General features: G+C 36.4%; 1 protein-coding gene across 6 annotated transcripts in view; it reads left to right on the plus strand.

The window, feature by feature from the left end:
• ADGRB3 (adhesion G protein-coupled receptor B3) overlaps positions 1 to 27,291 on the plus strand; it is a 466,021-nt gene that overhangs the window by 270,271 nt on the left and 168,459 nt on the right. For all 6 annotated transcript variants that reach the window (XM_037392627.1, XM_037392623.1, XM_037392625.1 and 3 more), the window contains 2 exons: positions 1,788 to 1,890; positions 7,940 to 7,983. In XM_037392627.1, the coding sequence (XP_037248524.1) occupies positions 1,788 to 1,890; positions 7,940 to 7,983 (147 nt within the window). The remainder of the gene's footprint in view (positions 1 to 1,787; positions 1,891 to 7,939; positions 7,984 to 27,291) is intronic.

A 27,291-nucleotide genomic window follows, 5' to 3' on the forward strand; every position in this document is an offset into this window, starting at 1 on the left:
ATTTATTTTCAGGTGAAATAGTCTGCTAGGGGCTGTTGAGAATATAAGTGGATTCATAGAGTTTTAAAGAGACTAAGGTAAAATTGATGTACCGAGGTTACAATCTAGGCACCTTAAGTACTCTTTTGGATCTTACCCTAGAACCATCAGAACTGTACCAAAATTAGATACAGCAAGGAAACATTTCTCAGTCACAAAGACTGACTGTGACCAAGTACAGGTGTGTCATTATTTACATTATCTTATATGAATTTCCAAAATTGACAAAATCTTTTAATAGCTACCAAGTTCAATTTCTGCCTGTCATGATCTGTTAGAGAAATCCATTTTGTATTTATTTGTGGGTTTGTTCATTTGTTGTTGTTTTTTTAATTATGCCTTACTTGGGAACATTTCTAGATATTCAGCTACTGTATGTACAGTAAGGTACCATCATTACTCCCCCTCTACGCAACACACTGAAAATTTGCAAAACATTACATGTTAGTCTGATAGAGATATATGATTTTGTCAACAATGTGTGAGACTTTAAAGTGCAGCAAAAGAGAAGAAATAGAAATTAAGTAAAATAGAAAGCCACTTCTGTTATATTTCCATTATGTTTCGGCTGAGTAAAATTGGACTAGAATTCATACCTTGCCCCAGAAGAATAATTTTGTTCTGTGTGCTGAGTAAAGTGCCCACTGAGTTAAGTTTCTATTACTGTAGCCATGGCAATTCCTGTTTCAATGATCCAGCAAAATGGAATCCTCTCCTAAATACCATTTCCCTAGAGAAAATATGCAATTAAACAACAACAACAACAAAAGAATATTTTTACTGTTATAATTGCATCTAAACTGCCTAGTTTATTCTTTGATAACATCTACCTGTGAATAAGTCTTTCTGTGAGGTTTCATGTTTGTTTATGTACGATCAGCAGAAGGTGTTGAAAGCAGCATTACATACAAAGGAAATACCATAATGATCATCAGAAACAGTCAGGCTGGTAACTGATGGCTGTTCTAAGCTTGAGGGGGTCATAAGAAGCAAGGATCTCAGACATGAACATCATGTCAACATGTCTTTATGCCTGTATTAGCACAACCTTGGCAATACTAGGTCTGTCCTGATCCACATTTCACATGAAAAGAGAAATTGATGATTAATTACAGAAATTAACAGAGAATTATTATTTTGAGTAACCTAGTACAATAACATGAGACCAAACCCACTCTCACATATATGAGAAAAAATTGATTTGGTTTGGTAGGCTTTCAGTCAGTGCACAACTATGGATTATACTTTTTTAAAGTATTTGCCCACTCATGTACCAAATTCAATGATTTCTCAGAAATTGGAAACTGGTAGGGTTTTTTCACAAGTGCAGAATCAGCACAACTGTAGAATCTTCCACTGCACTCATTCATCTTCACAATTTTACAGGTAACAGTCAAAAAAAGTCCGACACAGCACTTCGGAAGAAAAATGACTGTCTCTTAAAACACAGCTAGTAGGTCTATGTTGAGAGAAGCAAATGATATGCATTCAAACACTGACAGAATGTTTGTGTCGTCAACACACCCTTCTAATTAGGAAACTGTACTTTAAGGAATGACGCTTCTGCCACCATTGTTGCTCTTCAGCCTCTCATGTTTAATGAGTGAAGGTTTTCACCACTTCCATATATTTTCTCCCTGAATAGTTGTCACAGAAAATACTCATTAAATACTTCAAATGTAACATTAGAAGCCTCATTTAACCTTATACTAAGTTAAATCTTTCATTTTTACATGTTTTTTTCCTAGGAATTTTACAGTTGTCAATTCAAAAATCATTGTTGTTACTATACGACCCGAGCCCAAAACTACAGATTCTTTCCTGGAGATAGAACTGGCCCATCTGTCTAATGTAAGTACAAGGATAGTTGATAATGCTTTTCCAAGAGTATTTACCAGATCATGAGAGAAAGGTGTGTGGTGTTGAATGGGTAATGAAACCCAGTTTAACTGCTAATAAATATCAGGTAATAAAACCCAGTTTAACTACTAAACCTTAAGCCAGGAAAAGTGTCTAACATAATTTGAAGGGAATGTGTACTTATTTCATGCATGTGTATATGCAAAAATTAGATGCTGTTGCGTGAGTTCTGAGGTTTTCATTTAAACAGCACTTTCTGCCAAGAATTGTCCATTAACTGTCTTGATGCATACAACTGAAAATGTTGTATTGTGCTGTACGCTTCACCTTTTGCTCCCTGCATAGGTCATAGAACTGCATAGTTATCCAGGCCTTTCCTTCTTTTCTTTCATTATTTTATATTTAAAAGCCAGTTTTTACCTAACCTGTTGTAGCAGACTGAAAAAAAATGTTCTGGTTCCAATTTAGCTTACAATTCTTACAAATGTTTGAGATTTTTTGTTCAATTATTTTTAATTCTGTACTTTCCATCCTTTAATCTCACATTGAATATATTTTTAATCTGAACGAAATGGATTCTATGTCTAACTATATGAAAAATATTAACAGTTTTTCTTTCTGTTATCAGCAATCTCCCAGCAGCCACAGGGAGAATAAAATATACTATTTGCAGGAAATAATTGTAATGTACAATATTGGGGAAATAATTTTAAAATAACAAGTGTGGGAGTATTTTATGTGAAGGCATGGCATATAAACTCTGTCTGTAATGTTACCAAGACTGAGAATTTAGTTACTAGAGCTTTATTAAATAGTATTGTTATGCAAAAGACTATAAAGCTGTGATTTTTTCTTATAAACATTTGCTCAGGTGGTCATATAGGTACAATTCAGCTGGAGGAGTTCCAAATATTCCAGTCAGTAGCAAGTTTGGATTAGTGTCTCTGGGCAAATGTATGAAGAAAACTCTGAACTCTAGATCATTTACATTTTACACAAGATTAGAAGAAACTGACTGTTTCATGGTCAATGGTCATTTTGACTCACCATTCAGTTCCCAGAAAAATAATATTACAAAGAACAGCTCAGTGAAATTTACTGCAAAGTCAAGGAAAAAAAAAAGAAAGGAATAGAGGAACATAAACTGAGATGACTCCTTACCTTTCAGCAAGATTAGTAGTTTTTTCATAAAGAATTGTGGAGGTTTTGGGGTTTATGGTTTTTCTGTTTAATTTTAAGATTGTTTAGGGCAGGTACAGTTGGGGTTTTGTTTTGTTTTGTTTTGTTTTGTTTTGTTTTGTTTTGTTTTGTTTTGTTTTGTTTTGTTTTGTTTTGTTTTGTTTCCAACCTAAGTCATTTATATTAAGAGAAAGTATCAGTCTTTAACATAGCTTTTGTTCCTGTCAGAAATTCCACTAAAAATGTAATGTAGCCTAAAATGTAATGTCGTGAAGTAAACCACAAATTAATCCTATATATCAGGAAAAAAACACCACCTTTGAACTAAAATACTTGTTTTGATCTTACTAAGATCATTATTTGGAAGAGTTTATGGTATTTCTCAATGCTAGGTTTTAATTTTAATTATTTTAACAGTGGTTGTGGGGCTACTTACAAGAGCTGAAGATAAGGAATATTAGAGTATGACTTCTATATTTTGGAATTGGAATTGCTACTTCCAAGAGTGGGGAGTTGCAAGTTAAAAAAAAAAAAAAAAAAAGCAGATTGTAATTACACTGGTCACTTATACTAGAAAAGAAATTAAACAATTAAAGAAAATACTAGTAAGCAATTTGTCAGCACTGAAAAAACTTATAGGACAAACACAAGCTATTAAAACCAGCACAACACAAGCAAGGCTAGACTAAAGAAAGGCTGAACGACTGTCCCAAGAAGAATAAATTCTAGAAAATTCTTAGAGGGATATGTGTATGTGTATGTGTATCTTTTTTATGTTTTTCTCGTTGTTTTTTTTTTAACCCATCCTTTTGAGTAATTTACAGAGCAAGATTTTGCCAAGTTTCAAAATCTTGGAAATGAAATTTTGTTGTTACAAAAGGTCAGATTAGAGACATTGATTGTCACCTTGCTTTGTCAACCTTTCAGTAACAGAATATTAATGAGTATTGTATTAGCTCATGTCTTGACAAGATGAATAGGCTTGCCAATAGATATGAGAGCCAGGTGGATTTGGTTTTTTTTCCCTTTGGCTTAATTTTTGTTTATAATTTAATCCAGAGAAGGATCAAGTGCTTAGAACAAATTTCCAGTCCTTAAATTGTACTTACATACATAGTACATTTATAAAGGATCTTGAGCCATCTGGATATAAGAGTTGGATCAGCATATACAATGACAGAATATTGTTCTAGAAAATCTGGAAATGGAAACCACTTTTACAATTTTAACATCTTTAAATGTTTGGTGATTTTTATGTTCAAGGCTTATCCTGCATAATAGTACTTTGGTTTAAAGAACTAAGGCTGTAGATGCACAGAAATATTATTCTGCAGGTTTGAGTGTTTCTCGCTTTCAGAGGATCTAATTCTAATCTTCTTCACTGTAATTTTCTCAGCTGAAAACAAGAATTTACTTAACTATAATATATTACTATAAAACAAGCTTTATATGACACATACAGAAAGATAAAACTAGTATTAATGTATCTTTAGCATTTGAACATTATATATTAATATTTTGCAGATTAATCGTGATGTGAATTAAATAGATCAATTATTAAACAGAAAATAAAATACAAACATTCTCTTTGACCTGATTTTTTTCAGTGGCTCTTCTTGTTGTTATTCTTGTTCTTTTCAACCTTTTTTCTTAAAACACTGTTGATTGTTCTGAATAGTTGGTTTCCAAATTGATTTAATGACTAATTTTTAAGCAACCTCTAGAGCATGCCTACTAATGTATAGGAGTATACCTACACATTTGTTCCTTTACCTCCCCATCCACAGACTAAATTAAGTAGTTAAGAGATTATGAAAAAAGATGGACAAATGTATATGCATATCTCTTTAGTGAGAGTTAATACATTAAATTCAAATTAGCCTTACAATATTAATTTATTCAGAGTTTGTTATCATTGCTTCATTTTATATCTAAATTAACCGGTTTATTAATGAAACTAGGTGATTATATTTTGGAGGAAGTATAAATCACAATTACATGTGCTGTTTGGTATATAGCATGTTATTTGGATTTGCAGATAAATTAAAATATGATAGACAGTTGACCACAGTGAGAATGTGGGTTGCAGTGCATTATTTAGAGAACATAATATTTGGTCTTACGCATTGTGAACATGTTGATGAATGTGGTCACATTTTCCCAGTAGTTTGATTAAAGACACACCAAAGTAATATATTAAAAACTGCACAACTCAAACAAAATCCTGTTTGCTTCAGAGAGAATATGAACTCTCACCTTCTGACAGCACAGGAGTTTACTCCAGGGACACTAAAGTAACAAGGCAGCAGTTGTGTAGGACATCAAGCTTTCAGTGAGACTGAAAACCCTGTCTACAAAACACAGTTGACACTGTGCTGCATAGCTTTCAAAGTTGCCAATCACATCACAAAAGTTCGGTTTTATATGCTAGGCAGAGTTATATATGCATACACACTCACACACGTCTATTTTTGAGATATCCAAGTCCTGTACTGTAGTGTATAAATCAATACTGCAGCAGTTGTAAACATTAATGGACACAGCAGCTGCTTCCCTCGCTGCAGCTAAGTAATTAACTGGCAAGAGCTGTGATGAAATACCGCTCCCTTCACAAAGAGCGATGGCTGTTGAAGGTAGCCCAATGACAGCAGTGTGGGGAGACACTGCCAGGAGGCCAAACGCAGAAACACTGGGAAAAAGGGAGCAACAGGTTAAGGGCAAAGAAGAAAGTAAGACAGGCTCCTTGTGGTCCTTGCAGTGCCTGGAGGGTGTTTGATCAGGGTATCAAAAGAGGAAGAAGGTCTGAAAGGCTGCTCTGCCCTTGAGAGCTGCCATGCCTGGTGGAGCAAACCCCCCCCACAAGACCTTCTTAAGGAACAGGAGTAATATTTAACCCGATTTCCTTGTTTCTGCTTAATCGCTCATTAGTGACTGCAATGGCCAAGCATACTCTTTTTGTTTTCATTTGAATACATTTCAAAGAGAGTGAAGTGTGTGATCTGACAGCAGCAGTTTTACCATGTTTCAGCTTTCTGCAAAGACTTTTATTTCCCTCTATTTTGTAGATTTCATTATAATGGACATTTTTTCTGAAAATGTTTTTGTATTCTTTTTACTTGCACTGTGGGAATAGTGACTATAAACTGTATGATACTGCTGGTAGGAAAGATGGGTCTCAGAACACAGATATACAATGTCTTACTACAATTCAGCTATAGGACTACTTTTTTAATATGTGTAGCTGTATCAGACTGCAAGTAGAATTTCCTCACCCAGTCTTAGGATATCAAATTAATGCTCTTTATAAAATGACATTTTTTAAAAAACAAAAGTTAATTCTGTACTGTCATTCTGTTCTTCATTCTTAGCCTTTTATATTCTCTTTTATCAATGTATCTGAAAGCTTTTGGCTAGTGAAGCAGGACCTGGTCTCTGAATCTCAGTGGGCCTGTTATCCAGTCCTTTGTCCTGTGCCCTCTTCCCCTTCCTTTTCCTCACATTATACATACTTCAGGGAATGGAACATCCTTTATTTATGTTTGTACAGTGCTATGTTAATATAAAGTGCCATGAGTATATGGTGGTTTTAAATATTTATACTCATAAAATTCAATGCACTCAGCAAAATACTGAAGTAGAGGATCAAAATTTCCCTAAATGCCTTTCCCAAAAGCGTCTTCAGGACTTTTTTTATCTTTGACAAAGAGGTGGATGGAAGAATTTAAATATTTAATAGATTTTGATTTCACAGTTTGCCATGTTTTTCCTATAAATAAAACACTTTTCAGAATGAAATATCAAGGTGTGTTTTGTTTATACAAAACTATCTTTATACCTACTGCACTAACACTGTTCATGAGAGAACTACACTAACAGCATAAGAAAAGAGTATTTCACCTGTTTCTTTAAATCACTTGTAATTTTGGTAAAAATATTTTTTTATTCTGTATTTTAGATCTGATTTGTTTATGTAGTTCTGACTTCTGGGAACATCTAATGTTCCGATGAACAGAAATTCAATTTTGCAGTTTTTAGACAGTTAAGTACTTCTAAGCCAATCTGAGTTTTGATAAAGGAGGATTTAGAAGATTAGGGGCAAAACTTGAATTTTAATTTTGCCTCAACTCTTCCTAGGCAGCAAAATAACCATGAATGATAATAAAGACATTTCAATTTCCCAAAACATTACACACAGTTTAATGGTGTGTAATAAACCTAGATTCCCATCCTGTTCTAAATCAAAACAGAAATCTTCCACTGACTGCAAAGAGGTTGGAGCTGTGATTACAAAGATCAAGAAAAAAACCCACAAACCCAAACCAACAATATTTTGAGAAAAAAATCTCTGCTGATTTAGAACCTAATTGACAAAAGGACTTGGGTATTGAATGTGGTGTCATCTGAAATCCCAGCCTCCAGACATTTTGCCCAATATTTTAAATTTTTAAACTTAAATTTTAAACTTAAAATTTTTAAAGGCATTTTGATTTTGACATTCAAGTTCCTGAGAGGCCTAAAGCTCTGCTTCTAAATGCACTTAGAAAAGTTTGGTCAATTCAAGTCTCTTAACAGATTAACTCTTATCTCATATTTCAATTCTACTAGGATATACCAAATAGACAACTTTATGCTTACCTTTTATAAGAGAATGCAGCAAATACTGTTTTGAGGTTCAAGTGCTTTTAAAATACTCCATAAGAATTACCCTTAAGGTTTTGCGATTTCAGTTGTACCAATCTGTCAGAGTATAAGCATGATCTTGTAGGAGGAGACCCAAATAAATGTTTAGGTCAAACATGACATATATATTTTTTTTATACCAGTAACTAATGTTTATTTGTTTGTTTTATTTTCTTCTTAGGGCACATTGAATCCCTACTGTGTGCTGTGGGATGATTCAAGAACGTAAGTGACAGATGTTTTCTCCTGTTGCTATGGCTCAAACATTACAAATCACCTAAAAATATTTAAATAGTCAGCCAGTAAATGGACTGGCATTGAAGGCAGAGAAAATGAACCTTTCACAATGTGAGAGTATTGGATTTGCCAGTCACTTGGCTTCTTTTCTGCATCTATGTAAATTGAAATAATACAATACCTCACCAGGAAGAGATTTCTCACATAGTAATTTTAATCTGATTTTTCAAGATTAAAATGAGGATGTCTAAGAACTGGAGTTCCTTGTTGGTAGTTGCTAGACAGTGAGTGGGTAACTGGTCACACAGATAATTAAAGGAAGGCTCCCGTTTCTGTTACTGCAGGGAGAAACATCATTTTCAAGTGTGATACCCACAGCAATCTTCATTTTAGTTGGTGAAAATTTTCATTTTAGTTTAGTAAAATAATAGCTGTATACTAAATAGTGAAAGCTTGCTAGCAGTCTTCTGCTACTTTTTTCAGCATGTGTCCCTTCTGTAGCACAGAAAATGATGCTGTAAAGAAGTAAAGCAGTAAAATCAGAGTGGTTTGAAAAGGATTCCAAGTTTATGCAGTTGTAATTTGTTGCATTAATCCTTGACAGTAAATCTCCCATTAAAGTCAAGGTGAATTTTGCCTAAATACAGATCAAGTGTTTCAAGAAGCATTCCTATATGATTTGCATATTATTTTTTTAAAAGATAACATTGTACCTCTTGTCCAGGTATATTGTGTATGTCTTACACTGCAGACTTATCTACTGTGTTATAAATTCTACGCCTGTGATTTTGTGAGTGCTTTTGTCCTTGAGCCTGGGTTTACATCAGTACATTGATGGCTGAGAAACAACATTATAGTATAGAAATGAGAAACTTTGGACACGGTACTAGAAATCATTCCAAATACAAATAGTGCCATGGTCTGTGCCTCCATGAAAGAATCATAATGCAGTTATTTGCCAGCAACATCATAATGTTCCATTTCTGTAAGATGTGTGGAATAAAGTACATGAAAGATTGATATTACGTATTATGTGCACATGGGACACAAAACATTTGGAACACATTCTTTGTTTCCTCTTCTCAATGTTTTGCTTATGCAGTATTAGTAGAGTGCTTTATTTACAGTTTTTTACATGCATTACTTAAGGCACTGTGTATTTAGAGCACATGCTCTGATTTCACTGCTTCTGTCCAGAATATCAAAGGCGTATTTCCATGGAATTAGATTACCAAAAAAAGAAAGCATGCTGTGGATTTAACAATGTGATGAAAAGGTTTAATGCAGATATTCAGGATGAAAGTGTGAAGCAATCACAAAAAAAAATATTTTATACTTGCCACTTGTTTTGCATGCATTTCTCTTAGTATTGTTTATAGAGAAGTTTAGTACTATATGTAAATACTGCTTTCAGTATGCTTCGGAATCTGGATGGAAAAGTGAACTTTTGCAACATCTAAAATTTGCGTAAAGCTTACATAAAATAGTCTAAGGTTTTGAGGGAGAAACACATGCTTTTGTATTCTGATGGGTGTCTTTTCTAGTCATATTATTTAATAGTAGCTATTGAAGATGTTAAAATATTTGAAGATTGGGGGCATGCTTGGAGATCTATCAGTTTGGAAAAGTGATATGAGCTATCAAATATTCACAATAAGATATGACATATCAGTAAGGTCTGCATGGACACCACTTTCATTTGTTTTACAAATGTATGTGTATTATTTTATGAGGATGTTACATTACCTCTTACCTGAGTATGCAATAGCAAGAACAAAATTCTACTTTTTTCCTCCATCCCTTTGGACAAGATCCCTGATGTTAGCTGTGGGAGCATGAGTTGTTTCATAATTTTGTTTTTGTTTTGGAGCATTTTATTTGTATGTACTCAAATATAGTTCAGAATTTGTATTCTGATAGCATGAGTTTAAAATTATCAGGAAAGCTCTACAATGCTGAATCAGTTCCTATCATTTATAAGTCCTAACAAATAAATATGTAGAGGACTATAGAATTGGTTAGGTGCCCGTGATGATGTTGTGTTCTTGGAGGCTTGCTTTGCTTTTATTTTTTCCACTTTTTCCCAAGTCTCAGGACTTAGCCACTCTCAACAGTAGGCGACTGAATTTGATGGGATTAATAGCCCCTCATCCACATTGCAAATCCTGCAGAGCTGTGCTGTACTCATGTCCTTCCAGACCCAGACTGGGTAATTATTGCATAACCAGGATTTGGCAAGCATTTTGGAGTAAACCCAACAAAACATAGTTTGCTTTTAGTTGAAGGTACTTAACTAATCAGTAGTCTATGCTGAGACTGATGCTTTAAATTAAGTGGTTTTCCGGTGAAAACTGTGTTTGCTTTTATCACAGACATACAGCTGGCAGTAACCTCTAATGGGTTCTGCCACTTTTTCAGCTACTTCTCTCAAATCTTTATCTGTGTGCGTTGCAAGTTCACATTTGGTAAACGATGCTTTCTCCACTGATCTTGTCAGTTTAAAACTTCTCCAACAGCAGGGGAAGCTTTGTCTCCCTGGGTTTTGGGCATGTTTCTCAGGAGATCGATCAGTTACCCATCATCCATCCTTGAAGAAACTTCTGGATCTGTGAGCTGTTTAACCACACCAGATCATCAAATTTATCCTACTGCCATTGCTATCTGCAATAATTTGGTCATCCTACATTTGACAAAAGCAGTTTTAAACCATTCTTTCTATGAGATTTGGTGATTCTTCCCTGTGACGATGTTTTACAAGGTTTTCCATTTATCAAGCTGGCAGGCTTGTGCCCTCGCCATAGACAGCTTGTCAAATTTGTGTACAATACTGAGACAATGCAACCAAAGAATAAAATATTATGTCATGTATTATAAAGGGCAAACTCAAATGCAATAATTCAGCATTTCATTTCATTTGATTCTCCCAAAATGTATAGCACATCTGTCTGTGTTGATTGAAACAAGGCTGCTTATGAGTTCTGGTGTTTCCTTTGATATTTCCAGCTACACAAAGCTGGTAGCATCAACGGTATGTAAGTGATGATTTTTCCCCCCTCAGAAATCTGAGTGATATCTTCATCTATTCATTTCAGAAAATGTATTTTAAATGTTGCTTTCAGTAAAGTCTAGGATTCTGAATGATTCCTTCAGTACATGGGAAAATGTGTGGAATATTTATAATTTACATTCTCAGGAGAAACAATTTAATTCCTTAAACAAACCAAAAACTCAGGGAAGATTTATATCTTTTCTGCTTTGCCATGTCTGGCATGAACAAACTCTCCCTGCTGTCAGGAACTGTTTGCAATATGTTCATTCCAGTGTCTCAGTCCACAAAGAACAAAATGAAGTGGGTCAGGTACTAGAGCTGACTTTCCCACCCCACAAAAGTGATTTAAAAGATTTTAAGATGAAACAAAGCTTCTGAAGGCTTTTCTCCTGTCCCTCCTACCTTTCCAGAAAGGAAAGGAAGAAGGGAAAGTGAGACAGCAAAGGCAGTTTCAACCTGCAAATAATCCAATGGTTAGAGCATTTATTTGGGGACCTCAGGGACCAGACCTTTGATTTTTTTCTTTACAGAAGTTACTTGAGGAGTTTGAAACACACTTTTCAGTATCACAAAAGCAGCCCATGACTGCTGAGCTGTCAGCTCCTCCGGAGTGTGTTACTCGTGTCCTGCTGGAACTCTGCCATATTATTTAGGAAAATATTAATGGATTGGGGAACTGATTCCCAGCACCTCTATATTTAGTTTTACCATTTTTTCCATGTGTTTGTCACCATGCCACATGTAAATCTTAGCCATATCACTGTCAGTGATTTTTCTTAGCACTTTTTTGCTTTATTTAAGTCTGGGCAAGGCTGTGTAAGCCCAGTGGTCAAAGAATCCTTACATGCATGTGTACATTTCAATTTTTAAAATGCCGTTTGTGGCAGTTTTGTTGGCTGTCTGAAAAGTTCACTTGAACTTTTCTGCCTTTTCTGATGCTTATATCTGTGATAGATGCCATAACAGACAGTCTGTGTGGAGCTCTAGGATCCATGAAAGTTTGGCCTGACAAAGTTAGTCACTTGTCTTAGTGGACCTAGCCGCTGGGCTCTTGAACCAGGGTGCAGAATTCAAAATACAGTGAGAGGCTGGAAACAAGGTGTCACAGTACCGAGCATCGTGAGTACCACCCTCACAGGCAACCCTCAGATAACATCATCATGGTGAGGGTGTCGAAGGTGGAGTAGACATGGTGGGTCACTGGAAGGAGGTGACATCTCACATGGGAGTTTCAACAGTCACTGACTCATTAGCAAAATAATGCAGCTGTTGTTCATCCTTTAAGGAACATGTGGGCGTAATGTGGGCACATGTGTACTCCACAGGACAGTGTCAGTTGTTGCTGGTGTGCTCCACAGCTGTACACAGTGCAACATGACATCTCACAGCACTAGGTAAGGAAGGGGCTTTGGTATTCTGGGGCTCTTTTCTGCCGGTTGCTGCAGAATGATGTTGTAACAGTATGGCAGTGTTTTATTTGTCCATATGTGTGCTCATAGCAGTTTGTGCCTGCTGAATATTTAGTTGGCAGAAGTACAATGCAGTTAGCTGGAATTTTTAATATTGCAAGGATTTTAAACTGGTTCAGTTTTAGTTAAGGGCAAGTGATAGGTCTGCTGGTTTGTTTTGGTTTTTTTTTTTCTCGTCATACAAATTTAATTGACAGTGATTTAGGTTTTTTATGCTGAAGCTATGTGAAACTATGAATACCTATATATGAGAAATGAGAAATTGTATACATTTATATAACTTCAGGATTTCACTCCAGACATATTATAACAATACTCCATTAAAAGGAAGGTTAAAAAAAAGTTTACAATTACTTTTTAAATTACGCCCTAGAGCTTTCAATTATTTTTTCTCCCAGTGTCCCTGGATACAATTGTGGAGAAATAGTCCATAAACAAATTTGTTCAATGCAAATAAAGAAGATTCTACCAGTTAATTGTAATTTTCTCACGGATTTGCCTGTAGGGTAGAATGCAACTCAGCTTTAGGTTGTAAGCTCACATGCATGCCTGAAAAAGAACTTTTGCATTTTGTTGCCTTGTGATAAAATTGACAGGGAACATGATCTAATTTGTCTGTCTCCTCTCCACTTTGTTTTTTAAAACTGCCATGAACAACCATTACAGTTATTCTATGTTTGACTCAGCCTTGCAAGCCTTTGAAAATATGTTTAAGAAGACTCTTTATAACTCACATAAAAATGTCTCAAGCTAATCAACAAATAATTAGAATATCCTAAACTTAGAATTTGCTTCTGAAAATGTAGAGTAGCCTCTCCTTGCTTTATATTACTTTACAGTTATATTATTTGTTTTTTACCAGGAAGATACTGAGGAAATATATTTTTCTATAAGTAGAATGAAAATTGAATGAGAGTAAATCATGTAAATACAGTTTGGCAATATATGCCAGCTTCTTTTGTTCACTTCAGTCAGACTTGTAGGAACAGCTTTTCAGTCAGACCTTGCTTCTTTCGTATTTTTCAAGGCAGAAAATTTCCTTTCCATGTTAGCTTCTATGCTTATGTTTGTGGATGTATTGGAAGAGTTAACATTAATGAACTTACTCAAAAGATAAATGCCTGCTGGTGTACCTGCTTTTATGAAGAACTTTCCATAATGAGATCTGTGTAATAGCACACTACTTAGTCTTCTGTTCCTGGTAGTCTTGCATGAAAGACTTTACAGAATCACATTCTTTTTCCGTTAAAACAGTATGGAAGGAAAAAATTGATCCAAACTCCCTTGCAGACAGCCAAAAGGCTTTGACTGATTTGAATCATAGCAGATCAAGTGGCAAACCACTGTTCAAGACATGCAAGATCTGAATCTAAATTTCTTTAAATTTACAAACTGCTAAGATTATACTCTAATGAAGGAGTACTTAGTTCTGAAATATGTAGGTATTATAAGTATAAAATGGAGTGTCTTTATATTGAAAAAGAGTCGGACCAAGATTTTCTTTGCTTACATCGCACACAAAATGAATCAGTATCTATGGGAGGAATTTATAATTTAGTTCTTTTTTATAACACTGTTCTTCACTAACACCTACACGGCCAAGAACAGAGCTTACATGGCCTGCTGTGATTTACAGCAAAAAAAAAGGAAATCAAATTAATTCTTGTTAATAAGTTCACTTTGTTTTTAATTTTTACTGGGTGATTAATCAACTCCATTTGTTGAGAACTCAATTGCTATTTATTGCCTTCATGGAAATGTAGATTTTCAGAAACTAAAAATAGTGGTTTCTTGTAATATCAGGCAATTATAATTCTGAAATGTGAATAAAAAGAACTAGTGGTTGCATCTTCATAATCAAATTTAAAGATCTGAATTGGACTTTTGACAGATTTGTTTAGTGTATAGTGAGAGCAGAAGATAATTAAGCAGTTTGAATAAACTTTAGAACAGATAACAAATTGGTCATAATTTGGTTTTATATCTGTGTTTCCAGAAAAAATTCATGGATGTTACCAAGTCAAATAAAATGTGACCATTGTTTTTTCTAGTAATACCTCACCAAGAAATGCATTAAGGGGGGTCTGTGAATCCAGTATGGTGCTGGACTTGGACTGACTCTTGTAGGGGAAAAGAGTGTTTGCCAAATCCAATACAGCTTCCAAAAGTACAATATAGCACAATCACAACTGTGAAAGTTTATCAGTCTTTCTCATTTATATCATGTAACTCTTGAAGTGTGTAATACCTGTAGATTTAAAAGCAATTTAACATAGAGGTCTGTACCATCCTCCCTGGTTTACAGATAGGGGAAACTAAGGCATAATGAAAGCAAATCTGTCAAAGGTCACCCACTAAAGTCTGGTGGAGTTAAAGTTCCGTATTCCTGAGTCCTAATTGAGCATGCTCTCTAGCTGTTCTGAAAGCCAATGTAATTTCCCTGCTATGATGTAGATCTCTAACGTTTAAATAGTTTTATAATTATATTTCTGGCTTTTTCTCATTCATTCTGATGAGCTCGTGACTGTTGCCCATCCTGAAAAATTTAGCTCTGTTTATCCAACGAAAGTAGTGCAGCAGCACTAAAGGTCCTTGTATTACGCCATGCTTAACAAAACCTGAAATCTACTTGCGTCACCCAAGATGAAAAATCTGGGGAACATTGCTTATCCATGTGAGAAGGAACTGTGGGAATTCTGCCATTCTCTCCTCTTCCTTCGACAATAGGAGCACAGAACATGTGCATAAATTGCTTATAAGGAAATCATGTTGTGTAATATTGCACAGATACGTATTAGTTACTTTCAAATTTTTTGCAGTCAGTACAAAAAAGACAGAAGTACAACTCATATAAATACACCTACTTTTATTAATATGATGAGAATATAATAGAAGGCATTTCTGAGCATTTGCAGAGTATAAGGTAGCTTCCAAATGCATGAATCTAAATATGATTGAAGTCTTGTGAATTGGTAAATACTCTCTCTGATTAATCAAACATCATGTAGTCTGATCTGTCTTTCTGCAAGAATAGTGTTTGTATGGCAAAATGATCTTAAAATAAATTTTGGGAATACTATTTTAAAGTGTATCATATAGGTTGTTACCCAGTTGTTCTTTAATTATCAACACTGAAATCATATCTCTGCTTGTTAAAACTGTAACACTCCATCAGAAACAGTCAAACACACATCCAGTTTAAATCTGCCGTATTTTGTCAAGTGCTGTCACAAGCATAGACGTTTAATGCTATATCAGCATCTCACTGACCTCACAGGTATCTTTACACGTAATTAGTCATTTGCTGAATCTCTGTGCCATAGTTGAGCAACATCAGCAGATTCAGTTGAATCTCTTCCTGGACCAGTCACTAGAGGGAAGCAAAGACCTTCACGTGCCTATCCATGACGTAAATCAATGTCTATGTCCTCACTGACAAATTTTGAAAAAGACCTATTTGGTGGAAAGCCACCCTTCAGAAAAAAGAAGACAAAAGTATATTTCTGTATGGTTGACTTCCAGAGGCCATGGTCATTAAAAAATAGAGTTATTTTCATGAATAACATTTTGAGAATTTGAATCTAGACCAGAAGCTCAGTGCAGAGTAAATAAACAAGATGGGTTTAAGATTTTCATTCTTTGAAGCATCCCAATATTCAAAAAAGTACATTGAAATAATGGTAGCATAGTAGCTATGCACTTGCGTCATCTATGTGTAGCAAAACCAAGATAAAATATTCCAGTTTTTTGATATCTTTGTTGATCCTCCCTTAGTTATCCATGCTTCCATTCTGTAGTGTTTTGTCTGTGGTACTTAGAATCTTATCCTGCATAAATGTGTCTTTGGTGTATACCAGGTAAACAGATGAAGAGATCATCAAGGCATTAAACAAGAACTACTAGTTCATTGTGTACTCCATTACAGCACAGTGAAAGCATAAAGTGTATATGAACTTACATTTATCTTCAAGTATATGAGGGGTTATATGTGGGGTGGCTTTACCCTGTACTGTGGTCTTACTGTATTTAATTCAGCCCTGCTCCACTTACTGAGAGTACAACTCAACTTACCATTCTCTCCTCTGAGCTAGTCTGGTTGGGTTCCTCTAAAACAGAAACAGTAGAAGCCAACAGTACATTTACTGACATTTGATTAAAGGAATATACCTGGTATGAATTGAATTTGCCATAAAACTGAAATGCCAAGAAATAAGGATAAATTACTAAAAATAATGTTTTAGATTTTATCAGCTAAAATTGTAAATGTTTTGAAGACTGTTAGGACAATATTTATACTACTTACCACTTAATTTGAATAGAATATCTTTTATTAAGCTTAAGCTATGCAGGATGGCCAGACCTTAATGAGAATAATACAAATGTCTATCAGGATTTAAACAAGTTTAAATGGAAGGTAATATGCTAAATGAACAGCTCCGAGCAAAGCAATTTCATGAAAAAATCTGTTGTGTTGAATAGCTGCTAGATTATGGCTGAATAGATTTTTAGCGGAAAGCATGGTGTATTTGTGATGATTTTTTAATGTTATCATCTTTGTGGTAATATTGAATAAGAGATTTCTTGCACAGCTAGTTAACTAAATGTAATATACATATGCATTCAAGTGCGTGTGCTGGGGATAACATCCTGCAATCCATGCTATTATTCTAAGCAATGGAAAATATAATATAATTCTAAATTTTGCTGGCTATGGTTATGATTCCCAATGCTACATGTTATCCTAATGATGCCATTTCCAGTGGTTATCTTCTCTGTTCCATTTACCCATAAATCCATGGAAGCAGAGCCAAATGTTTGCATTTAAAATTGTATAAATATTTTTGCATATATTAAAAGCATGAATTAAAATGCCACCACATTACTGTCAGTTCATCACTTAATATAAATATGGTCCTGATTTCAAGTTTACCAACAGATCCATTGAAGGCCCAGGCTTAAACAGCATGCTGGATTGGGACCATAGAACCAGAATCACTCCACAGGTATTGGCACAAATCCAGGAGTTATGCCATCAACCTGAATGGCAATAATTAAGGGATTGCATATACTGACATATAGAGCAATACAGAACCAGAAAAACAGGATCACTTTTTATAATGAATTTGATATTTTTGTGTGCTTAGCCTGTAAAGAGTACATTATTTTGACCAGACTTAAACCTAAATCCTTTAGGTTTATGCTGTACTTCATGATTGCAATTTTGACTGCAATATATATCTATTCAGCATCTTTTTAAACTGTCAGTGAATACTTTCATTGATATCTGCTCAGTTTTAAATGGCTGTTCACGAAAAGAAGGTATAGCCTTAATACAGTATCAAAATAGCCTGAAGTGTAAATATATCAAGTATCAGATAATAACACAATACAAAAAGATTTATTTAAAACAAAGACAGAATTATTTCATTTGAACAACTTCTGATTGATTTAAACAACATAATGCCATAGAGCTAGGAGAGGAATTCTAAAATGAGAGAGTCGGCAGTATTCAGGAGATAGTCTAATCTCTTTTTAAGCAGATCGTACTTTAAAAGTTGCAGCATGTACAGGAAAAAGTCAATAGTATCTTTTTGTATGTACATCACTCATCTTCAGCCTGTTCTTCCCCTCCCTTCTTTTTCTTACAAGTGGACAGTCAAACATCTGATGTTTTAGGTACATAAATTGTGTGCGTACTTATACACACTCTTCATCATTTCATGTACACACACATATTAAAATCTTTGATGAATAAAGCATGTAAAACATATTTACCACCCTCCCAGAAGTTTAACTGAAAATATGAAACATTTTCTTTTTTGTACTACACAGCAAGGCATGGTCTGCATAGTGGAATATATATTTATCTGACATCAGATTCTACATGCCCTTAATGTTATTTCTATTAGATAACATACACCAAATTTAAATTACATAACATAAACCTTAAAGTGAATTACACTGTATCTTCTTCATTTTAAATGCTGGAGAAAAACTATGCTAGATTTACCAAAACCATGTTTCTACCACCACCACCTCTCTCTCTGCTTCCTTACTTTTCCTGTACAGTTGACTGCTGGGAATATGTTTTATGTTTTTCATCTGAAGCAGACAATTCTGTTCTCATATTTCTGTAATTAATTTACACAATACAACTCTGATCAGACACAACCTTCTTTTCCTCAGAGGTTTTCCCAGTAAATAGAAACATTCTCATCACAGTCAAGGAAACACACAGATGTCTAAATATCACAGTGAGTCAGTGTTTCAGCTAAAATTAGAGAACAAGGTGCTCTTCAGTTCTCAACACCATGACCTCGCCACTAAAATTACCCATTTTCCTTAAGTCTAGAAAATGTCTAGCACTTTTAAAAGAACCCACATGCTCCTGGCTTCACTCTCACCTTCCTGCAAAAATAGCAACATCTTGTGTGTCATTTTAAGGAACCATGAAAGACTAGTGTGTAGGTGCACGACTATCTGGGAATGATGATACAAGCTGAAATCCCAGACAAAAAGCATCTTAAGCTCAAGAGAATAAAGAAGCTGTTCAGACAGTTGTGGGGAAGAACCATAGAAGACTGGGAGTGAGATGAGAAGGTATTTTCAAACACATTCTGCTGTGTTTATATATATATATATATATACTGACCATGCTATTTTAGAGATACTCTTCTTTTACAACTTCTTTGTGCTGCTGCCAGCTCAAACTGTTACCCAAATGTCATTTTGTAACCTATATAACTATTTTTCCTTTTGGTTTGAGTAGACCTTTACATTTTCTTTTTCTTTTGATTAATGCAATTGTTTCTGAGAAAACATGTATCAGAAAAAAACAAGGAACACCCAGGTCAGTGTTTTGGGAATGTGACTTAAGTTTTTTATATTCTTTGTCCGATTTTGAAGTGTAGATCATCAGTAGCCAACTTTACAGGTGTTGTTTTTAATACTTTCTCTTCTGGATTTTTTTTTTGTTTAGTTTTGTTTATGAGGAAGCATTTTACAAATGTAAGCTGATACAAATGTACGAGTGATAGCTTGTTACCATGAGAAAAGATTCAAGCCCTTTTTTAATCAGATTTATTGCATTTCAAGTGTCCAAATTAAGTGTTGTAGTCTAAAACCGGCCATTGAATGCAGCAGGATGATTTATTTTCCTTAGATTTGGTTTCAAAATGTCCTGGACAGACAAATGAGAGATAAGATCTACAAGAAGTGACTCACAGCAACTAAGCATGACACCTATACTTTCCTGTTAACCAGACTGAGCCAGAAATCTGCACAGAACTAGGAAATTGTAAATAATTGATATGTAAATGTATTTGTGCTAGAATTAAGGGTTAATATTAAGGGCTTAGTTTAGGTAACTTAATATAGGTGTGTAGGACAATTTCAGGATATATCTACAGAAGAATCCGGTGCCCTTCAAAGCAGGTGAAGGCAAAGACAACATAAGACATCTCTAGTAGTGCTTTGTGTAGGAAATTAAATCAATTGCTAACAGCAGAATTAACTGCAAAATTAGAAAATGAAAATACTCAAATGTGTATGTCTGGCAGTGCCGCAGTCATCGGGTACCTACTACAGGTAAACTGTCCTTTCAACTCTATAGGCCGTACTGACAAGATCTTAATTGACTATAATGAAAACTTAGACACCTTGCGTACCTATAGGTACATAAATTTAGAAGTTTAAATACCAGACTCTGTCCTGCCCTATGTATCAATTTCTACCTCAAGGTATGGATTGCCAAATTATGTCCTTGGGGTAAACACATACTTAATGAGGATGTCCTTTTAACCTAAGGTTGAAGTCTTTGTGGAGTACTAGGAGTTCTAAGTCCCCTTTGTTCTGAGGGGGTTGAAACTCACAGCTTTCCTTTCCAGGAGATAGCCCCGACTATCAGACTTTAAGCAACGATCCAATGATCTCATAGAACTGCTTTCCTTGCCAGCAAAAGTAAAATAATAAGCATAATTAAAAATATTGAAAATATGCTATTGACATTGAACTCACATAACTGGGTTGTCATGGTTTAACCCCAGCTGGCAACAAAGTACCACACAGCTGCTCACTCACTCCCCACTCTCCCTGCAGCTGGATGGGGAGGAGAATTGGGGAAAAAGGTAAAACTCATGGGTTCAGAAAGGAAAATTTAATAATTGAAATAAAATAAAATAAAATAAAATTATAACAACAATACTAATAGCAACAACAACTGTAATGAAAAGGAGAGAGAGGGAGAGAGGAATAAAACCCAAAAGGAAAAAAGAAGTGATGCACAATACAATTGCTCACCACCTGCTGGCTGATACGCAGCCAGTCCCCAAGCAGTGATTGGCAGCCCCTGGCCAACTCCCCAGAGTTTATATATTGAACATGATGTTCTATGTTATGGAATATCCCTTTGGCTATCTCAGGTCAGCTGTAGCCCTACTCACTCCCAGCTTCTTGTGCACCTGCTCACTGGCAGATCACAGGAAATTTGAAAAGTCCTTGATTTAGAGTGAGCACTAGTTAGCAACAACTAAAACATCAGTGTGTTATCAACATTAATCTCATATTAAATCCAAAACACAGCACTGTACCAGCTACTAAGAAGAAAATTGATTTTGCCCCGGCTGAAACCAGGACATAAGTACAGAAGAATAAAGTTCTGAAGTACTTTAAGATATAAAGCCTGTAGCTTTTGGAGATGGGCATTTTCCAAATTTGTAAATTCATTGTTAAGTTCATAGTGACAACCAGTGACTCTATGGAGAAAATATCCTCCAATGCCAACATACAAGGTATCAGTATCTTGTCAGAGGACAGGCAATGCATTCCATAAAGTTAGTATTGGAAATATAATATCTGACATTTGTTTAATAATGAGGAGGTCTGAAATTTCTGAAGCAGAAAATCTAGTCTCATTCTGCATAGTGACACAAAAATAAAGAACACAAACCTCTTGTGATTTATTGATACCAATTGTATCTCAGTACTTTTGCTTGCCTCTTAAGTCAGTTCCTAAAGGCTAAGAACCCAGAAATAACCTTTTCAGTCTCGTTCTTAATTGAAGTGGGTGATTTACTCTAAAACTTAAAAGCTGAACTGAATGGCTTACATCACACTCCCCTTTCCCCTACTCACTGATCTGGCACCTTTATTTTCTCATGTATTGAAATTAATTTGACAAGACAGATAGCATTCACACATACAAAGTAGAAACCATCTAGGTTCAAACATCCTGGTAGTAGGGATTACCTGTGTCAGCAGACAGGTCTACATAGCAAGAAAACTAATTAACAATAAAACATAATCAGAAGCATTATAGCAAGACTTCCATGAATTGTACCTTATAAATATTCAAAACCTGGTTTTCTGTGCCATGCACTGAATAATTTCACATGCTGACAAGTTTGGGTTTTGCTTGCTCTCAGTTGTCCTTTAAACCTCATATTTTAGCCTCTTCTTCAGTATGCTGTACAAGATATAAATTCTGATCATCATTAAATCACATTTTTTTATTACATTTTATGCATTCTTTCCAGAAGGATGTGTAAAAATAATGTAATTTTAGTCTGAGGGATATTTTGCCCTTTACAATAATATAATCAGTGAAACGTGTGGAAACTCCCAAGCAGTTATTTGAGTGGTAAAAAGGCAATGAATAACACAAGGATCATATTTACTTCCAGAAAAAGATGTTACGGATACCAAATAATTCAATATTTTTGTATTTTGCTCTTGTGTATACAATCAGTTAACTTAGAAATATCCATCTAAAGTTAATTTGCTTCTGCCTATGTGCTTTTTTTTCTCAGTCTTTTGGGATATTTACATATAAAGCAATTTTTAAATACAAAAGTTAATGTGCATTGTGTTTTCAACTTGTTCTTCATCTAGGTGAATACGCTAGAATTTTTGCAAAATATTATGTCAATGACAATTGTAATTTTTTTCATCACCAAGGAGAACAGATTAGCCCCTATTGCTAATTTTTAGTGGAAATACGTAAACCAAAATCATAATATAGCAAAATGCTGTATCACATGTATTCAACTTGGTTATATAAGCAGGTTCATTGTCTTCAACCTATGAGTTCAGTTTGATATCTGCATATTAAATGAGCTTGTCTGTCAAATTATTGGCAGTGTTTGCCTCCTTAAATTTAAGCCCTTGCTTTGCTGAACTGAAAGTCTCATTATTTTTTATCAGCTGAAAGAAAATTTCAGTAGGTGGTTGAAAAGGTCACAATATAACTGTAGCAAAAGATTAAAAGAAAAAAACTAGATATATTTAGTACCAATATATTTAGTACTCCTGTCTTAAAGAGCACGTCTCAAGTAAGGACAGAGAACAATGATATCATGCAAAAGCTTGGGAATCTACATAGACATGAACAGTACTGTTTATGGTTGTAAAGAAATAGTTCAATTTTGGCTGTTGTTGTAAATGAGATCTGCTTTTGCAGGAAACAAATATTTCTAATCACAGAATGGTCAGGGTTTGAAGTGACTTCTGGAGATCATCTAATCCAACCCCCTGCTAAAGCAGGCTTGCCTAGAGTGGGTTGCACAGGATTGTGTCCAGATGGGTTTTGAATGTCTCCAGAGGAGACTCCACCACCTCTCTGAGCAGCCTGTCCCAGTGCTCTGTCACACTAAAAGTAAAGAAGTTCTTTCCTCATATCCAGATGGAACTGCCTGTGTTGCAGTTTGTGCCCGTTGCCCCTTGTCCTGTCACTGGGCACCCCTGAAAACAGCCTGGCCCCATCCTCTTGTCACTGGCCCTTAAAGATATTTGTGTGTATTGATAAGAACCTCTCTTGGTGTTCTCCAGGCTAAACAGGCCCAGGTCTCTCAGCCTTTCCTCAGAAGAGAGATGCTCCAGTCCCCTCATCACCTTGGTATCCCTCCACTAGACTCTCTCCAGCAGTTCCCTGTCTCTCATGAACTGGGGAGCCCAGAACTGGTCACACTACTCCAGATTGAGGGGGATAACCTCCCTTGATCTGCTGGCCACACTCCTAGTGCACCCCAGGATCCCACTGGCCATGATGGGGGTGAGGCTGACTAGACTGTATTTTCCAGGGTTCTCCTTCTTGCCCTTTTTGAAGACTAGTGATGCTGGGTTTCCTCCAGTCCTCAGGCACCTCTCCTGTCTTTCATGACTTTTCAAAGGTGATGGAGAGTAGCCTAGGAATAACATTTGCCGGCACTTGGGGTGCCTCCCATCGGGGCCCATGGATTTGTGTCTGTTTGCTTAAGTGATCTCTAATACGATCCTCCTCAACTAATGGAAAATCTTCCTTTCTCCAGACTTTCTCTCTTGCCTCCAGGATCTGGGGTTCCTAAGGGGTGGCCTTGAAAGCAAAGACTGAAGCAAAGAAGGCATTCAGCAACTCCATCTTTTCTGTATCCTTCATCACCAGGGCACCCACCTCATTCGACAGTGGGCCCACATTTTCCCTAGTCATCCTTTTCCTGCTGATGAACTTGGAGAAGCCTTTCTTGTTGCCCTTGACCTCCCTTGCCAGTTTTAATTCCAAATTGGGTTGGAATTAAAGGGAGACCTTAGCCTTCTTCATCACCTCCCTGTATGTTCTGACAGCATCTCTATATTTCTTACAAGTGACCTGTCCCTTTTTACATACCTCATAAGCTTTCTTCTTCTGTTTGAGTTTTGCCAGAAGAGATGCTTGAATATAAGCCAGTTCTCTTGGACCTTTCTACCTTCTAGAGCTCTAACCCATGGGATTCCTCCAAGTAGGTCCTTGAAGAGGCCAAAGTTAGCTCTCCTGAAGTCCAGGGCTGCCTTGCTTCTTCTGTGCAGGATCCTGAACTCCACCATCTCACGGTCACTTCAGCCAAGGCTGCCCTCAACCTTCACATTCCCATCCAGCCCTTCTTTGTTTGTGAAGACAAAGCCTGAGAGCCCATCTCACCTCATTGGTTCCTCCACCACCTGTGTCAAAAAGTTATCGTCAGTGCTCTCTGCAGGAACCTCCTGGACTGTGTGTGCCAAGCTGTGTTGTCTTTCCAGCAGATATCAGGGTGGCTGAAGTCCCCCATGAGAACCAGGGGCTGTGATCGTGAGGCTACTTCCAAGGCCTCATTGACTTCCTCTTCCTGATCAGGTGGCCTGTAGCAAACACACACGATGGTGCCCCCCATGTTGGCCTGGCCCTTAATCTTTACCCATAAACTCTTGACTCGTTCTGCATCCACCCCTAGGGAGAGCTCGATACATTCTAGTTGCTCCCTCACATAAAGAGCAACTCTACCATCTCTTCTTGCTGGCTCATCTTTCCTTAAACGTATGTAGCCATCCACAACAGCATTCCGGTCAGGCGAGCTATCCCACCAGGTCTCTGTAACTGCAATGAGATCCTGGCCCTCCGGACGCACACAGATCTCTAATTCTTCCTGTTTATTCCCCGTGCCGTGTGTGTTGGTGTACAGGCAATTCAGAGAGGTAATCGAATGTGCAGGTTTCCCAGGAGGGGTACGAGAGGACCCACCATAGCCACGTGCACCCTTGAGGTGGCTGGCCTTTAGGTTCTCATCTTGGGAGGCAGCTAAGGAACATATGGCGCTGCTCTGGTTGGGCTGACTTACTCCCCACTTGGATGTGACGGTGTGAGCATTGCCACTTTGGACCCCTCCCCTGAGTCCTTCAGTTTAAAGCCCGCCTCACCAAGCTGGCCAGCCTGCTGCCGAAATTTCCCTTGACTCTTCTAGACAGGTGGATCCCATCCCTCTGTAACAGGCTATAGTCAAAGAATGTCCCGTTGTCGTAGAAGCCATATAGTCTTACTGAAGGCTATGCATAGAAGACAACTATACGTATACATATAGAAAACTATACATATACGTACATAGAAGCTAATAGTCTTACTGACCATCAAAGTCTTCATTTTCTGTTTTACACTTCCTTCCATAGTAAAACCACAGAAAACTCTTCTGGAAACCCTTGAGCAAACCGTGATTTCATCAACAGATACAGTGGAGAATTTAATACACTGAAACCCTGTGCTCAAATACAGGCAATGGAAGCACAGCACCTTGCTGCATCAGAATGGTGTTACGGACTGTCATTTTCTTTCAGTGACTTCCATTTAAATTTGGATGGGTTTATGGCTAAAAACAAACAAGCAACAGACAAACAGCTTATTGTCACTGTAAAGCCTGAAAGTCAAGCATGTCCTTTCTGCCTGTCAGTAACTTTTCCCATTGGAGTGAACTGCCAGTATGGTAAAGATGCACCAGAGCTGTGCACCATGAGGTGCCTCGTGTACTGAAGTTGTACATTTTGTCTAATCCACTCTCCCTAGTTATAAGAGGTCTGCGATGCTAAAAATAGTACTACTGCAACTAAGATAATACTGGTCAGAGCCCTTGTCAGAGTAGTTTTAAAAAGGAAAGTAATTACTGCTTTACAAATGAGAAATCTGAAGCCTGGATGTGTGTATTTGACTTCCACAGTGGTCAAAAAATAAGGAGAAGGCAGAGGTGGATGTTGAACCCACAACTAATGAGTCCATATGATCTCCCAAGGACTACTTAGTGCTGAATATATAAGAAGTCCCTGAAACAGGATTCCCATCCCACACCTTCAGGGAAGAGGCATTATCATTTGGTTAGGATCAGTCTCCCTGTCATTTTCTGGCCCTATGAATTATATCTTTATATGCAGAGTGTGGCACAACTCACAGGTTGTGAAGAGAGTGACCTTCAGTCTCGAGTTGCCAGTCCCAGAAATAAGATGCTTCTGAACTCCTTCCGGCTGATGAGGAAATCCAGGCCTCCCTCTTTGGGGCAAAAGGTGTTTTGGACAGCACTGCTTGTCTTCCTGGCAGTTTCATTTAAAAGGGAATCAGCCTGTCATCTGTATGACACAGTTATCTGTGTATGGAAAGTGGTTTCAGGTGTCAGTCCCTGTAGATGCCAATGAAGTGGAACTTTAAACATTTCATTTAGCAGTTTTCTATTGATTGTTTTATGTATGCTTTACTCAAGGCTGCTCTGAATACTGTTCTCAAGCACCTCTCCCTATTCACTGTTCAAAGAAACACCTAACTCTCAGGCTTGTGAATTTTATTCCCAATGCCATGATCACAATGTTATTTAAACACATGGCTTTTTTACACCTACCCCCAAGCAACAATTTCTCTGGTCTCTGGGCTGGAACCAGTCCAAATCTGAACTGAATCAGGCCCTTTCCTGCTAGTCATTTGGTGCCTTTTAAAAATCAGATGGAACTAAAAAAGATTCTGATTTTTTATTTCACCAAGAAATAATTGTCAAATGTGATATTCCTGCTTCACAGTTTCTCCTGAGACCCACATCTCACTAAAGATTGCTTAAATACATATCCTGTGAATAGTCTAACTGAAATCTACAGGGGGGCAATATTCAAGAACATTAGTTTGCACAATTGAAGTCTTCTTCAATTTAGGACTAGAAATTTTGAGATGCTTTGTTAAAAATTAGGTTAGAAGAATTTCCAAATGATTATTTAGAGTCCTCCATCATATATCTTCAAACCTTCCAGATCCTCCCATATATGTACAGAAGGATGCAAATTTTCTGTGTACCTTTGCTGGTATATATTTTGTTGCTTTCTTATTCCATGTAGTTTTGAAATTAAGAAGGAAAATCCTTCTTTTAAGAGGGGAAAATACTAATATCAACATGATGATGATAGTTGTTTAGTTTGGAAGACGTTTTTTTCCTCATTTTTAAGTCTTTCTTGTGTGCATAAAAACAGCAACAAGTATACGTGACTAATGAC

This window comes from Falco rusticolus, chromosome 6 (assembly GCF_015220075.1).
Source record: "Falco rusticolus isolate bFalRus1 chromosome 6, bFalRus1.pri, whole genome shotgun sequence".
In the NCBI taxonomy this organism is placed as follows: domain Eukaryota; kingdom Metazoa; phylum Chordata; class Aves; order Falconiformes; family Falconidae; genus Falco; species Falco rusticolus.